The following is a 13,833-nucleotide window of genomic DNA, read 5'->3' on the forward strand; positions in this document are numbered from 1 at the left end:
TGGTCCGGCCCCGCTGCCGGGCGGGGGATCCCAGCGCCCCGGCTCCGGGGTTCAGCCCGACGCCCTGCCCCGGCCTGCTGGGCCCTCCCGGCTTTGTGCCGACGCACGAACCTTTAATGTCGCCTTCCCGCCGTCCCCCTGCACAGGACCTGCCCCGCGTGGGAAAGGAGGATGTTGTAAAGAATAACCCGAGCATCGCCGCTGCCACCCGAGCGGAGGACAGTGCCCAGGCAAGTACTGGCGAAGCCCGTCCCCTCCGGGGACCCTTGCTCGTCCTCGGTGCCTTTCAGTTTACGCCGGGATCAAGAGTGACGCTGCTGCCCTGGCTAACGCGCACGCGCGGCACGCTGCCGCCGTCACTGCGGCTGAAGAAGCCTCGGGGACAGTTTCGAGGTAACGGCTCAAAGGAGCTTCTCGGCTGGGCACACGGCTCCCGCAGCTGTCAGTGTGTCCCGGTGTCCCCCGCTTGTCCCGCCGACATCTCGGTCCTTCGCAGCGCTTCTCACCCTGCTTGGGAGAGGGAGAGGGATTGCTGCGCAACACAGCCGCTCGCGGGGCCTTCTTCACAGCGAGTTTGCATCATCATCATCATCATAATTCTCGGCACCCAGGAGCAGAAGCCACAGCTGAGTCTCGGGGCTGCTGTCAGCGCCAGCACGCGCTGATGCTGGGCGGAAGGGATGCGCGCGCGAGGGACGGTGACGGCCGAAGCGCTCAGCTGAAGCGCGCTCCTGCTCGCACACGGGACCTCGCGGGGCCATTCCGTACCACCGAGCAGATCTTTCTTTACATGTGGAAGGAATTTGGAATGAGAAAGGACTTTGGGTTCTTTTATCTTGGATTTTTTAATGTTTTGAGACAAGGATACAGCTTGGCCAGTGGTTAATAAAAGCATTTAATCTTCCCAATTCTTCCTGCACCCCAGCCCGGAGGCTGCTTTGACAGTAGTGCAACATTGCATATAGAGTTTTGTTTTTGGTTTGGTCACCTAAAACTGCTTCATGTGTCTGTTAACTCAGGTTTTGGTTAAAAGACTCTGCTCTATTTATAAAGATTTGGGGGAAAAACAGTCTTGGCAACGCAAAGGTTTTAGTCTGGAGGACAATGAAAACTTCAATTATTTCATTTATGGATATCAAAAATAATCCCTGTGTGCTTTGGTTTGAGCCAAACCAAATTCTATTGCAAATTCTGGTGTCTGCTTTTGACTTCGGAGGGAAAACCCCAACCCAAGGGCCTACAATAATAACTGTAATAATAATTGTTATTATTTTTAATTTTGGTACAGAAGTCCATGGATTTAGGGGAGGATGGCTGTTTTCATCAGCTTAGTAGAACTATTCACATGGTCAAAGTTAAGCAGGCAGCTAAATCATTTGAGGAACAATACTTTCTGCAGGCAGATAAGAGTCTAATAACACGATGATGAGAGCCCAGACTTTCACCAAAAGCAGAAACTAATATTTGTGATGCAAGAGTCTTGCATTATTCAGTAGTTAAAGATAATTCTAAGAAACAGAACAGCTTGAGAATTAGCAAAACTAGCAATAAAATATTCTTAGCTGACTCCGGGGGGAAGTAAATTGCCACGTACAGGATTTGCATTCATCTTAATGTTTATTAAAAATGAGACAGCGCTGCTTGCCACACGCCGGGCTGCAGTAGCTCCACGACTTGCTGGAACCACGCATCCTTCTCGGCCCTTGCCCAGCCCTGCGGGACCTGCCGAGGCCTCTCGCTAACTCAGGGCACATGTGGGTTGATGCTGGGGTGGGGGTGATGGAAACCCAACTGCAGAAGTCCCCGGGCTGATGCGCGCATTTGCTGCCAGCGCTAATTGCTAACTGTGCCGGGCAACCGCCGCACAGCCTCGCGGCACGGCGTCCGTGCCCCTCCCGGCGCTCCTGCCGGAACATCGAGGGAAGAGCAGCTCCAGAGAAGCAAGAAGCTGACGTCCCTAAAGGAGACGCAGGCAGAGAAGTGCTGCTGTACTCAAGTGATGCCGACGGGAAGGACTTCGCACGCTCCTTCTGCTACGCACACAGCAGCGTCCCCAGTGATGGCTTTGCTCCTGCAGGCGCAGAGAAGGTGGAGAAATACAGCTGGGAGCAGCAAGATCAGGCTTCCTCTGCTGGGCACCAGCTGGCCCGGGCGCACTCAGTCATCCCCTAGACTTTTTTGAAGCATTCCTGTTCCCTGGCAGTGGAAGGGCTGGTGGCTCTTCTGGGTGCTGCAGCTCACCTGGGCATCGGGCCAGCGAGGGGGCTGGATGTCCTGATCACGGAATCACAGAATCATTAAGGTTGGAAAGGACCTTCAAGATCATCAAGTCCAACCATCAACCCAACACCACCAAGCCCACTAAACCATGTCCTGAAGTGCCACATCTACATGTTTTTTGAACACTTCCAGAGATGGTGACTCCACCACCTCCCTGGGCAGCCTGTTCCAGTGTTTGACCACTCTCTCGGTGAAGAAATTTTTCCTAATGTCTAATCTAAACCTCCCCTGGTGCAACTTGAGGCCATTTCCTCTTGTCCTATTGCTGGTTACTTGGGAGAAGAGACCCAACACCCACCTCGCCACAACCCCCTTTCAGGTAGTTGTAGAGAGCGATGAGGGCTCCCCTCAGCCTCCTCTTCTCCAGACTGAACACCCCCAGTTCCCTCAGCCGCTCCTCATCAGACTTGTGCTCCAGACCCCTCCCCACCTCCGTTGCCCTTCTCTGGACATGCTCCAGCACCTCAACATCCTTCTTGTAGTGAGGGGCCCAACACTGAACGCAGGATTCGAGGTGCAGCCTGCTGATGCTGCAGCCGTGGGGGTTACCAGCGTGTTAGCAAGGAATGATCCCTGAACACGCTTGAATTGTGCTAAGGCACAAAGACTTTGTGTCGCAGGAATTAAATCACCATTTGCAACCAACAGTTTAGTGCTGCACAAACGCGTCCGCATCAGGCTGGGAGGAACCTGCAGATTTCCCACCGCCAGACAAGTGCAGAAGCACCCAGGATCTCCCAGACCCCCACTGATGCCTTGTACATGGACCCACACCTGCAACCAGGCCACCACAAGGGCGAGTCTGCCGTTAGTGGCGAGTGAGCTGGGGTGCGCATGTGGGGGAAGAAAAATGACATAAAAAATTAAAAAAAAATTAAAATAAAAGCGAGTGAGACTATTCAAAAGGGGGACTTTATTTTTATTACACTGGAGCCAGGCGTCAGTGCGCCAGTTCAGCTTTGATACACAATAAATCAGCAAAGCTGTCACTCAGTTTGGAAACCAAGATTGCAGTGGCACTAAAAACACACTGAAAACATTTACTTTCTTCCCTTTTTTTTTTCCTCTTTTGTTTTTGGTACAAAAATGGTACAAACAACAATACAAAATATTTGTGCTGTTGACGGTTACAAAAAAAGGGTTTTGAACTGGGTTAACGGACGCAAACTGATTTTGCGCTTCAGCGTGAATACAGCAGAACAGCAGAAGTCTTCCTTGAGAACAACCACAGTCATGCGGGCTGCTACACAGCTTCTCCATCGTAAAAGGAAACATGCAAAATCATAATTAAAATAAAAAAAAAAAGAAAGAGAAAGTGCTCCAATTATACATCTATGTGTTGGTTTTTTTCCCCTATTTGATTTGTAGCTTCAAGCACTAACTACATTATGTACACATTGTGTGAGCAATCGTATATGGGGTTGGTGCGGACTGGAGAGAACTTTTCCCCAGGAAACTGAGTTAACTTTGTGTGGGAGACACCGGTGTCATCTAGCTGCTGGTTAAAAACATACGTATTCACCGTTATACGGCATTCCCCCCACCATTTTTTTTCACACTTACAATTAAGAGCTCCAAAAGACATCACAAATAAAAGTCCCGTATTTTACCTTTACTACGTTTTTTGAGAATAAACAAAGTTGCAGTCTTGACGTATTGTGTTGTGCAGACCCTGCACTGACCATCATTCTCCAATGCCCCAACCCTATGCGAAGCCGTTGCAGGCGGTACAGCCATCTCCCAAGCCCCACTGATTCCCGGAGGTTGGCTTCGGACCCGACTGTCCCTAAAACCCCTTTCACAGCCCCCCGAAGCGGCTCAGCCACAGGGGAGCGAAGGCCCCACCACCGCCTTACAACCACCAACGGCATCGCCTCGTCCAACAAAAAAGGGGGGGAAAAAAAAAAGCAAAAGAAAAATGCAAAACCTGAAGCAAAACTATGACGAGCACGTAGGACACCCGGGACAGACTTGCCCATTTACTGTCATTAGTCACCCGCTGAATCGCCTCGTTGCCTTGCAAAGCATTTCGGTGGCCGACGCTCCTCCCTACCTACAGGCTAAATAGACCGGACGGGCCTGCGCCGAGGCCGCGGGGCCACGCTCTGCCGGAGCCGGCCGCGGTGACGTCGGACCCGCGCGATCCCTGGCTCGGGGATGTGCAGCGCTCCGGCCGAGGGAGGGAGGGAGGCCGCAGGAGGCGGCCAGCGCGCCCCGACGCCCTGGGAGCTGGTCGTCCTGTCCCTTAGCGTGCAGAGCTGTGGCGACGTGCCCCGGCAGTGCTGCGGGGTACGGGGCGTGGCACTGGTATTTTGGCGATGCGCTCCCCTCCACCTGCCCGAAAGCAGGTCCTTCCCCACCGCCTCGCGGCGTGCAAAGAGTGGGGGCTGAAACGCGTGGGTACCACTTCTTTAATTAGTTTAATGCTTTCGTTTAGATTAGCCAGAGAACAAGGCTTCTGGTCTCAATGCATTAACCACTCCTGTGGCCTGCAGGTAGAACAGCGAAGTTCCAAGTCGCCGTCTCCCTGCCCCGGCTCCTTGTAGGCCACCGTCACCTCCAGCTGCCAATGGCTCCGCAATGCCACCTCCCCGAGGGTCCGAGTGGGGGGACAGCAACGGCACGGTCACCTTTTCCCTGGGACCCCTGGGATTAATGTAAGTTTACTTAGCTGGGTTACAAACCCTAAGTAATAGTAATGAGCAAAAAGCTTTGCAACGTGACCTGCTTTCATTGCCCAATGTGCTCCTCGCTTACCTTCTGCCTGCCCCACTGAGAGGAAAGGGGCCCGATGCTGCTGCTACTTGTGGGGCTGTAAAGCTCAGTGGTGGAGGATGTGGGCAGGAGGAGGAGGAGGAGGAAGAGAAGGAGGAGGAAGCCCTGCAGAGGGAGACTGAACAGAACTGGGTCAAAAGACAAAGTAGTTGCTTTGATTTATAGGCTTGTGGGGTTGGAATGGCTGGATTGCAAATGCTGCAGAAAAAATATCCGCTGATTTTAGAAAGAAGTCTCCAATGGAAACAGTTGGTTTATTTTTAATCACTCAAACAGTTTTGTTTGACTTAGGTTGCATAAATGTTCTTAAAAACCTGAAATGTTTAGACAAGCTGAAGTCTGACAGTGTCTCCTTCAGGGCCAAGTCGGAAGCAGCTCCCGTTCACCGCAGCGCCCGTCCCTGGCCGACAGCGGGGCCACGCACGCTGCCGACCGGCCCCTACAGCCTCCGTCCCGCACCGCTGCCCTCCCCTTCCCTACCTGAATCCACCACGCCAGCCACAGCCACAGCAGGCATCAAGCACCAAGCTCTGCAGCAGGGCTTTAGCTACTGCTCTCACGTAGTTTGGTACTACTAGCTGGGTAGTTTGTACGGCACGGCTCGCAGTGCAGACCCACCCAGCCGGCATCGCGGGATCCACACGGGCATCCCAGGAGCTGTGCGGAGCCGGCACGCAGCAGCAGCAGCAGCAACCCAATGGATGGAGAACCATCGGCATCGCCCCGGCCCTCGAGCCGCGTCCTTCTCCTGAGTCGGTGACGAGGTTACGGTAACGGACACAAAACACTGACGGGTAGTCATCAGCGAGAAACACTAAGTGCATCTTTATTATTCACTACTTCTGCGGTGGCTGGGCAGCTTCTGCGGAGGTGCAAAGCCCAGATGGTGAAATACTCCAGCCTGTGGCTTTTCCAAAAGAAAAGGGGAAGAATCAAGACTGCCCGTGGGTGAAGAGCCAGGTGGCAGGAGGACACAGGTTTGCCAGGGGCGGCCAGGAGGAGGTGGATGGTATGTGGCAAAAGCAAGCTAAAACTTTCATAGTGCTCACACGAGACAAGCGAGTTCCCAACTACAGAACAGGAATTTGGAAAGGCGTCAGGCACCGGCAGTTTGCCAGGCACAGCACTTCATCGTGGCCAAGGCTCGTGCTGCCGGCCCGTGCCCGTGGAGCAACGTCCTCGCCCTGCTGCTGCCATCGGAGCCATCCTTCTCCCGGGGTCCGAGCCATTGCCTCCTGGTTTCCTCAAAAAACTGGGGCGAGCGTGTGTTCGCTCTCTGAGCCACAGAAGGACAAACTGACCCATCGACTGACCAACCAACCGACCGACCAAGACAAAGAAGAAAGATCGCATCCTTGGCAGTTAATAACATACCGGTAACGTTGGAGTCCCCTTGGGCAGACTTTTACCACATTCCACTTCATACAAGACACATTTCAAATGCTCATTAATTTACAGAAATTGCATTTTATAGAAAATATGATACAATGAAATATAAAATGCACTAGGAGCATTTCAAAAATCTATAGAGACGATCTTGCAGCCTAGTATACCCTCTGAAATGACATCCACTCATCACCGCAAGCTCTCGGCCTCTCATTCTCCCGCTCTCTCCGTGCACGCGCTCGCTCCCCCCGCCCCCCCATTTAAGTCTTAGCATTCAACTTGAGAATTAATCGAGATATCAAAAAAAGCGCGATTATCCCCTGGATAATCACCTTCCAATACTGTGCACGTTCTTGGATTTAAATGAAAATATATCTAAGCGCTTTTACAAGTTTTAGCGAACCCACTGCAAAATCGTCTGCAGAATATAAAACACAGGTAATCCAAGATTTCATAGCACATTAATTAAGTGGCTCATAATCCATTAAATGTGGTTTATATTACACATCCATGCAGTCTAAATCATTTTACAAACATTAGACATAAACCCACTAGTCCAAATCAGTAAAGGAAAAATGTAATAAAAAAAGCTAATAACTATTTGTTATTGGTTAAACTGACCCTACATATAAACTAGGTAGTATGCTACCATTTATAATACCGATGTTGAATTACGCCTGGATGCTGCAAAACCTCTTGCTTACTTGGCAATGCTTGAGCACATCAACCACAAGATACTTAACAGGCCCTTGTTGCACTTCTCCTCCAAAAAAAAACATTTACTACAGATAGCAGCGCCTACCCATCAAAGAGAAAGGACACACATTAGCTGAGTTACACGATGTTGTTGAGCTTTGGCCACTAATGCTCCAAGGCATTAATATTGTACTAGACTAACTTCATACTTACAGATGGCAAAAGTGCTGATCAACTCCTCCCGCCCTTAGCACTGCCCCGGCCTCGAGCGGCGCCGCTACACGAACCCCCGCCTCACGCGAGGAAAACAGCGTCGGCTTCCGTGCTGGCAGGCGTCCTCGGTGACGCGGGACACCACCGCCTAACCAGCTGGTATCTACAGCGCTCAAGAGGTTGTGGGAGCCAAATCACGCCGACAGCATAAAAACAAACAAACGGGCCTTTGGTCATTTCACGATTGACTTTGTAGGGTTTAGGCAAGGGCTGTCGGAGATTTCTGTTGCGATAACCAAAGGCTTTATCAATGCTATAGTTCTATGCAGCTACATTAAGAGTGACCAGGTGACAGCAGAGCCCCCAGTCGGTATTTTGCATCTGATAACACTGAATTATATACAACATGATGACTAGTTCACCACCTGCTGAGGCTTAAAGATGGCTGTTAAGATTTTGACTCAAAACATCTCCCCCCACCCCCATCCTCTTCCACCCCAAAATGAGTCACCCCCTTAAAAAAAAAAAAAGGCAAAAAAGAAACAATCTCCACAGTTCCTTTTTGTTAACTCCTTCCCAGCTAGAACTGGCTTAGGGTCACAGGGAGTGCTGCCCAGGATGGTTTTATGTTTGTTTTCATCACTCCTGAGATTGAAGGGAATCTGATACATGCACCAAAAGGCACTTTCAAATATATATATATATTTTTTAAAAACAGTGCTTCTGTTCTAAGAAATTCAAGTTAAGACAGAGTGCCTTTCACTCTCTTTAGTCATAAAGCAGATAAACGAGCAATATCCCAGCTGACATTAAAAAACAACAAAAAAAAACCTGCAGCAGAGACAAGTGTTCATGCGAGACAGCTCAATATTCTAAAAAAAAAAAAAAAAAGGAAAGGAAAAAAAAGGGGAAAAAAAAGAAACCTCCTATATCACCACTAAAAATAACAATACAGTCAGCAGGGGATATTAATTAAAAAAGCTGCCACATCTGTACAGTTCTTGCTTCTGCATCAGCTCTTTTTGTTAATGTTGTTGTCTGTGGGTTTGTTTTTTTTTTAAATTGTTTTTTTTTCTTCTTCTTCTTTTTTTTTTTTTTTTAATTTTAAATAACGTGAGGTCAGTTTAATCTTCCTCGCCTCCCCCGTACATGTCCGCCAGTTTCTTGAATCTGGGCCCCCAGTCGTTAAGGTAGTCGTAGTCCTGGTCCCCGGAGCTGGAGGAGTTGAGGGAGCTGACGGAGCCGGCGGTGGAGCCGCTGCCCTCGTAGTCGAAGACCAGCAGGGAATCGTAGGGGGGGGCCGTGGGGTCGTTGTCCGCAGCACGCAGGCCCTTGGGGGGGGCAAACACACGGCGTTAATACCCGCCACGGGGTTTTACGGTGACGGTGCTAAGGGAGGGCGTTCGGGGAAGGGTCCAGGCTGGTGGGATGCTTGGGATCCCTGCAGCAAAGCTCAAAGAGGATGGTGAAAAGCTAAATGAGGATGGGGACAAAATGAGGGTCCTGGGGCCTCCCCATCCTGGTTGCCTCCCCGGGCGCAGCCCGCCCAGCTGCCCCCAGCTGAAAATCCACTGACTCCCAGCACCTCTGTGAAAGAGCCAGCTGGAAAGGGAGGGGAGTTATTTCCAAGGATCCAGCTCTAGATCTGGAAAGCGTTCAGTTCTGGACGGTGTGTCCTTTCTGGGGTTGCCTGTTAAGATTTCCGGCTTGGCCAATGAAAGAATGAACAGCACCCTCTCCTACCGGTAACCATCATTTTAAGTTTGATCCCTTTAGGGAAAAAAACCCCACTCTTAGCAAAAACTCTGCAAATAGGAGAGACTTGGGGTAAGAAATCCTGGGCAGAGGGTTGGAAAGCATTGCTGCTCCCATGCGTTGCAGGCAGCAGTGTAGGCAGGCCACAGAAAGGGCCTTGGGATATGGAGAAGAAGAATTGCTTTGCTGCAGCCCAGGTCAGGAAAAGCCTAGTGGAATAGACCTGCAATAAAGCAAGATGTTCTGCATTCACACCTTCAGAAACCCTGGTCTCGGCATGGGGAGATGGAGTAGATTTTACTGCAGTGAATAGCAGCCGGAGCGCGTGTAAGAGCGAGTCTCCATGTGCACGGATGTGTGTAAATGTGTGCGTGAAGGATGGGCAGGAACGAAGGAAGAAGGAATTTTAATGATGAAAATGAGAAAAGGCACAGCAGGAAATGGTTATAATAATAGAATTAAATTGCTGTAACATTTATTTTTCTGACTGAGGAAATGGATGGTGTGTTTTCTCTCGGTGGAAATAATGCATTGATTGGTTTGTAACCACTCAATCACTCAAAACTAAAGATGAGATAAGAAATACTAAATGGACAGATACTTGTACAAGCAGATAAAAGTAATCTAACATAACATAAAGAAAACCTCTACGATCTGAGATGAATCTCTCTGTTCTGCAATTTCTTTGAGGTTTTAGACCAAATAGCTTACTAGGGCAAGACACAGACTGGTGAAATATTTACAGGTCCACAAATGGCACCTTTGGCTTTTGTGAACCACGCAGCTGCCTTGCCACTGCCTCCCCACCAGGATGACATTCCTTTGTCCACGTCCAGACAATGTTTTTACTAACAGAAACTGCAATATTTGTAGTAATCCAAGAGAGAGAGAGACCAGGTTACACTGCCCAGATGCTGAAAAGCATGGTGTTTGTGATATCCAGGACTCAGAAATCCTAGGCTTTTTGTTCTCACTTTGGCTTTTTACAGCCTCGGTGCCTTTATCAGGCCAAGTCCTGCATCCTTTGCTCATGCCAATCGTTCCCCTGGCTTTGATCAAACTCCTCATGTGAGTAATAGTATCACTTGGTCCATGTGGCCAGGAAAACGTTGCATAGCTGATGTTGGCTGGCTGCTCAAGCTTTTAAGATGTGACACAGGATGCCCTACAGAACATACCTCATTAATAAAGTCACCAATATCCCCTGGATGTGGGATTACTGGTCTTATAGGATACTGTGGTTCAGCACCAATAGGTCTTTCATCCACTCTTCTGACTCCAGGTGTCTTGTTCAGCACGTGATCCATGGTCTCTGGCTGCTGGAGCTGGCTTAAATCATAATCCTGTGACAAACGGAAAGGCACAGAGTGAAACCAAGAGCTTTTCCTTCAGATCATCTACTCACCCAATGTACAAACAAGTCAAGGGGTGTAATCCTACTTCAGCTGAAGTTCGATGGGAAATCTTATCCCTGGGTATGTAGCACCTCTAACTATCTAAATTACAGATGAACCTCACCTCTGAGTAGCTCATACAATTGACCTTCTAAGAGTGTATCTTAAAACAGAAGTTAAATCAAATATTTAAATACTTTCTGAATATTTTAAACAGTGTCTAAATATTTGGGATAAAAATTGGCTTCAGTTTGCATATGCATAGGTATGTGCATAACTTTTTGATGAAATACATAATATAAGGACACAGTGTTGGTAGACATATTATTGCAATTACATTTGTACGGAAATAAAAGCATTAAAATGTATATTGCATTTATGCATGTAGGCCTTTCAAAGTAATTATGTTCTTTCTGCTTGTGAAAAATCCCAAAAGAATAGGTTTCTATCAAGGAATGAGAACCAGGTAATATTTCATTAAAAATGCATTCATGTAGGTAATGGTGTTTTGCTGCTCTTCCTTTGCTGTTATTTTTAACGAATCCTTTGTAAAATATTTAAGCCTACACTGTAGTCGCCTGAAACCAGATACTTCAGCTAGTTTCAATGCTTATAACAGTACTTTGTTCTACTGGTAAAACTATTCCTGTGCTCAGATGGAGATGATTGAATCTCCAGGAGCAATATTTATAAATAACTTGCCAGTGACAAGAAAAAAGAAATGCTAATTGCAAGGATTTTTCCACTGAATAAGAACTTCTCAAGTTTTGGGCAAAGTCCCTGCCTCAGCTCCCTGCGGTGGCTCTCGCCAGGCTCACCCACCGCTCGCCTTTGGATGCCACCGGGACCGCCGCGGCAGGACGTGCTGCAGTGGTTTTGTCTACTCCTTAAGCACCAGCCCCAAGCACTGACCTTAGGACGCACTGACAGCAACCATGCACAGACCCATGAACCATGCAGTCCATTTAAGCAACCAAGAATAAAGCCATTATACAAAGCAGAGTCGCATAACTTGCGTGAACGTCATATACGAGAGTGTCATGGGCTCTTCACTTGTGTTAGGTACGAATAAAAATAAGTGACTTAAATGTAAGAGACAAAACTTTACTATTTTAGCTGAGAAAATACAGTCGTAGCAGAGGGACAGCACATCCCAGGAGTACAAGGCCAGGGAAGTTTTCATGCAACATCAGCATCGGTGTCTGTAAAAAGAAGCCACTGCAGAAAAGCTGACGCGTTCAGGCAGACTGTGGCTTAGGGCTCTGTCACCAAGCAAAGCTTTGCCACTGTACGCTTCGCGGTGAAAAAGAAAATCCTCAAATGTATTTAGACATTTCTCACGAACCACATCCAGAAATTAAAAGAAATTAAAGGCACATTAGAGACAATTAAGTAAATGCAAGGAAAGCCCAGAGAAGCTCTACGCTCAAGCAAGCCAAGGCAAGTGCCTGCAGCCACAGGTCTGGGGGAGGGTGGTAGCTGCTAGCTGGTTTTACTAAGATCTCTGATGGGGAATGGTAAAATATACAATTTTAATGACCAAAATGGCAGGAATATTGTTTGAACATGAGCATCAGTAGATTGATTTACAGTCCTTCCCCAGGAAGCTGGCGTAGGGGGTAGCAAAATCCATGTCACACCGGCCTCCCTGCACGGTCCTGTTGCACAGCATGGTGCCCCAGCGACACGCGGGACCTAAGCTGGCTCTCACCCGTGCCCAGGCCACACTGGGGACGCCAAGAAAGCTGCCTGGGCATAATCAACGGTGAACGCAACCCTTTGCAAGTTCTTTAGTGAAAATAGTGTGGTTTCTGCCTTTTTGAGAGTGTAATTGCACAGCTAGCTGCTCCTTGGCCACAGCCTGCGGGCTCTTCTCACCTGGTCTTCCTCTCCACCTCCCTCTTCATCGTACTTAAGAATATTGTCCCTGACGTCGTCCTCGGGGTCAATCAGGAGCTGTTTGGTATGGCGCTCCTTCTCCCGGCGTTTCATCCACACCACGAACAGCAGAACCATGGCTGTAACAGAGAAGCAGCGGGGTGAGCCAGGCCCTCACATGGCGCGAGGCCAGGCTGCGTGTGCCAGAGCGTGGTGGCGCGTCCCAACACCTCACCTGCCCGCTTCCGCTGTGGAGAACCTCACTGCCCACTAGCAAGAGGAGAACAATTTTATCCTATCGCATGTTGTAATTTATAAGGGAGAGATCAGTGAGAGCTGTAAATACTGTGACAGGCCTTTACTACAGACATTTGTTTAAGATCCACCATGAATGCTGACTGAGCTGATGTTTATCAATCAGAAGTCAAACCCACAATCAAAGGAAAAGCAAACAGAAAGTGTGAAAACTGACGCTTTCTGAAAATACTTGATCTAAATCCTGAATTTTCAGGATTAGATTTCCACCTTTATTTTATTCAGGGACATAGAATAAAGGTGGAGGAAAGAGAGCTGTAGAGGTGCTGAGAAGCAAACAGGTACAGATGACCAGCGCCTTCAGCGTGACACAGCGATGCCCGTTCAGGTCGTGAGCCTGGCCCTGGCAGCCGTTTTGCTGTTGTCTGCAGTACACCACGCAAAACCGGGCTGGGGACGGTGCGTGATACCAGGTTGCATAATCTGATTTGGGCTCTTCTTTGGTGAGGGAAGGAGGCTTTCTAGACGTCCAAGATCACATTAGCCAGGACAGAAGCGTATGCATTTGGCCATTGACTTGCAAAGCAAATCTAAGATCATTTGAAATCCTTTCAGAGAACGGGGCTGGCTTCGCAGAACAAGGAGGGCAAATTTGGTAGCACAGAGCCAACCTCCTCAGGCATCAACATTCACCTGCCAGGCCCTGGCTAACCTCTCTTAGTACGGTAACAGAGATGGATGAACAGGTCTTGAATCATGGGCAATTTCCCCCCACTTAAACAACTTTACCCAAAGGGAATGCTGTCTCCCTGCTCCACAACCTCCTCCTTCAAAGGGCCACCCACATCCCAGAGGCTGGGCGCTCCCTGTGACTTACTGCATGGAATTTGCGCTGGGAACTGAAGTCTCCACTAACATAAGGCAACCAGACCTTGTCTTCTTCAAGAACCTGTTAATACATTAGTTTTCATTCTCATACTCAGTAGCTGCAAATAAGGCCATCAAAAATGACATTAAGCCCAGGCAGCTGATGCAGTCACACCTCTCTGTGTCTGCTTTCCCTCCGTTCTCCATGTGAGCCACACATGAAGCTGTGACGGTGGCAATCTGCAGGAGAAGGGAGAGATGGACGGACAGCGGAGGTGGGAACGTGTGGCCCATGTTCATTTAACTTAGGTCAACCCTTGATTGTGCCAAAACA

At 48.9% G+C, this 13,833-nt stretch overlaps 1 protein-coding gene across 1 annotated transcript in view; it reads right to left on the bottom strand.

Moving 5' to 3' along the window:
* Window positions 1-6,915: 6,915 nt before the first annotated feature.
* CDH4 (cadherin 4) overlaps window positions 6,916-13,833 on the bottom strand; it is a 466,276-nt gene continuing 459,358 nt past the window's right edge. The window contains exons 14-16 of the mRNA XM_082007298.1: window positions 12,378-12,517; window positions 10,284-10,448; window positions 6,916-8,681 (exon numbers count right to left, since the gene is read on the bottom strand). Of these exons, the coding sequence (XP_081863424.1) occupies window positions 8,475-8,681; window positions 10,284-10,448; window positions 12,378-12,517 (512 nt within the window). The 3' untranslated portion in view covers window positions 6,916-8,474. The remainder of the gene's footprint in view (window positions 8,682-10,283; window positions 10,449-12,377; window positions 12,518-13,833) is intronic.

This window comes from Phaethon aethereus (genome assembly GCF_964289735.1).
Source record: "Phaethon aethereus genome assembly, chromosome: 16".
Classification (NCBI taxonomy): domain Eukaryota; kingdom Metazoa; phylum Chordata; class Aves; order Phaethontiformes; family Phaethontidae; genus Phaethon; species Phaethon aethereus.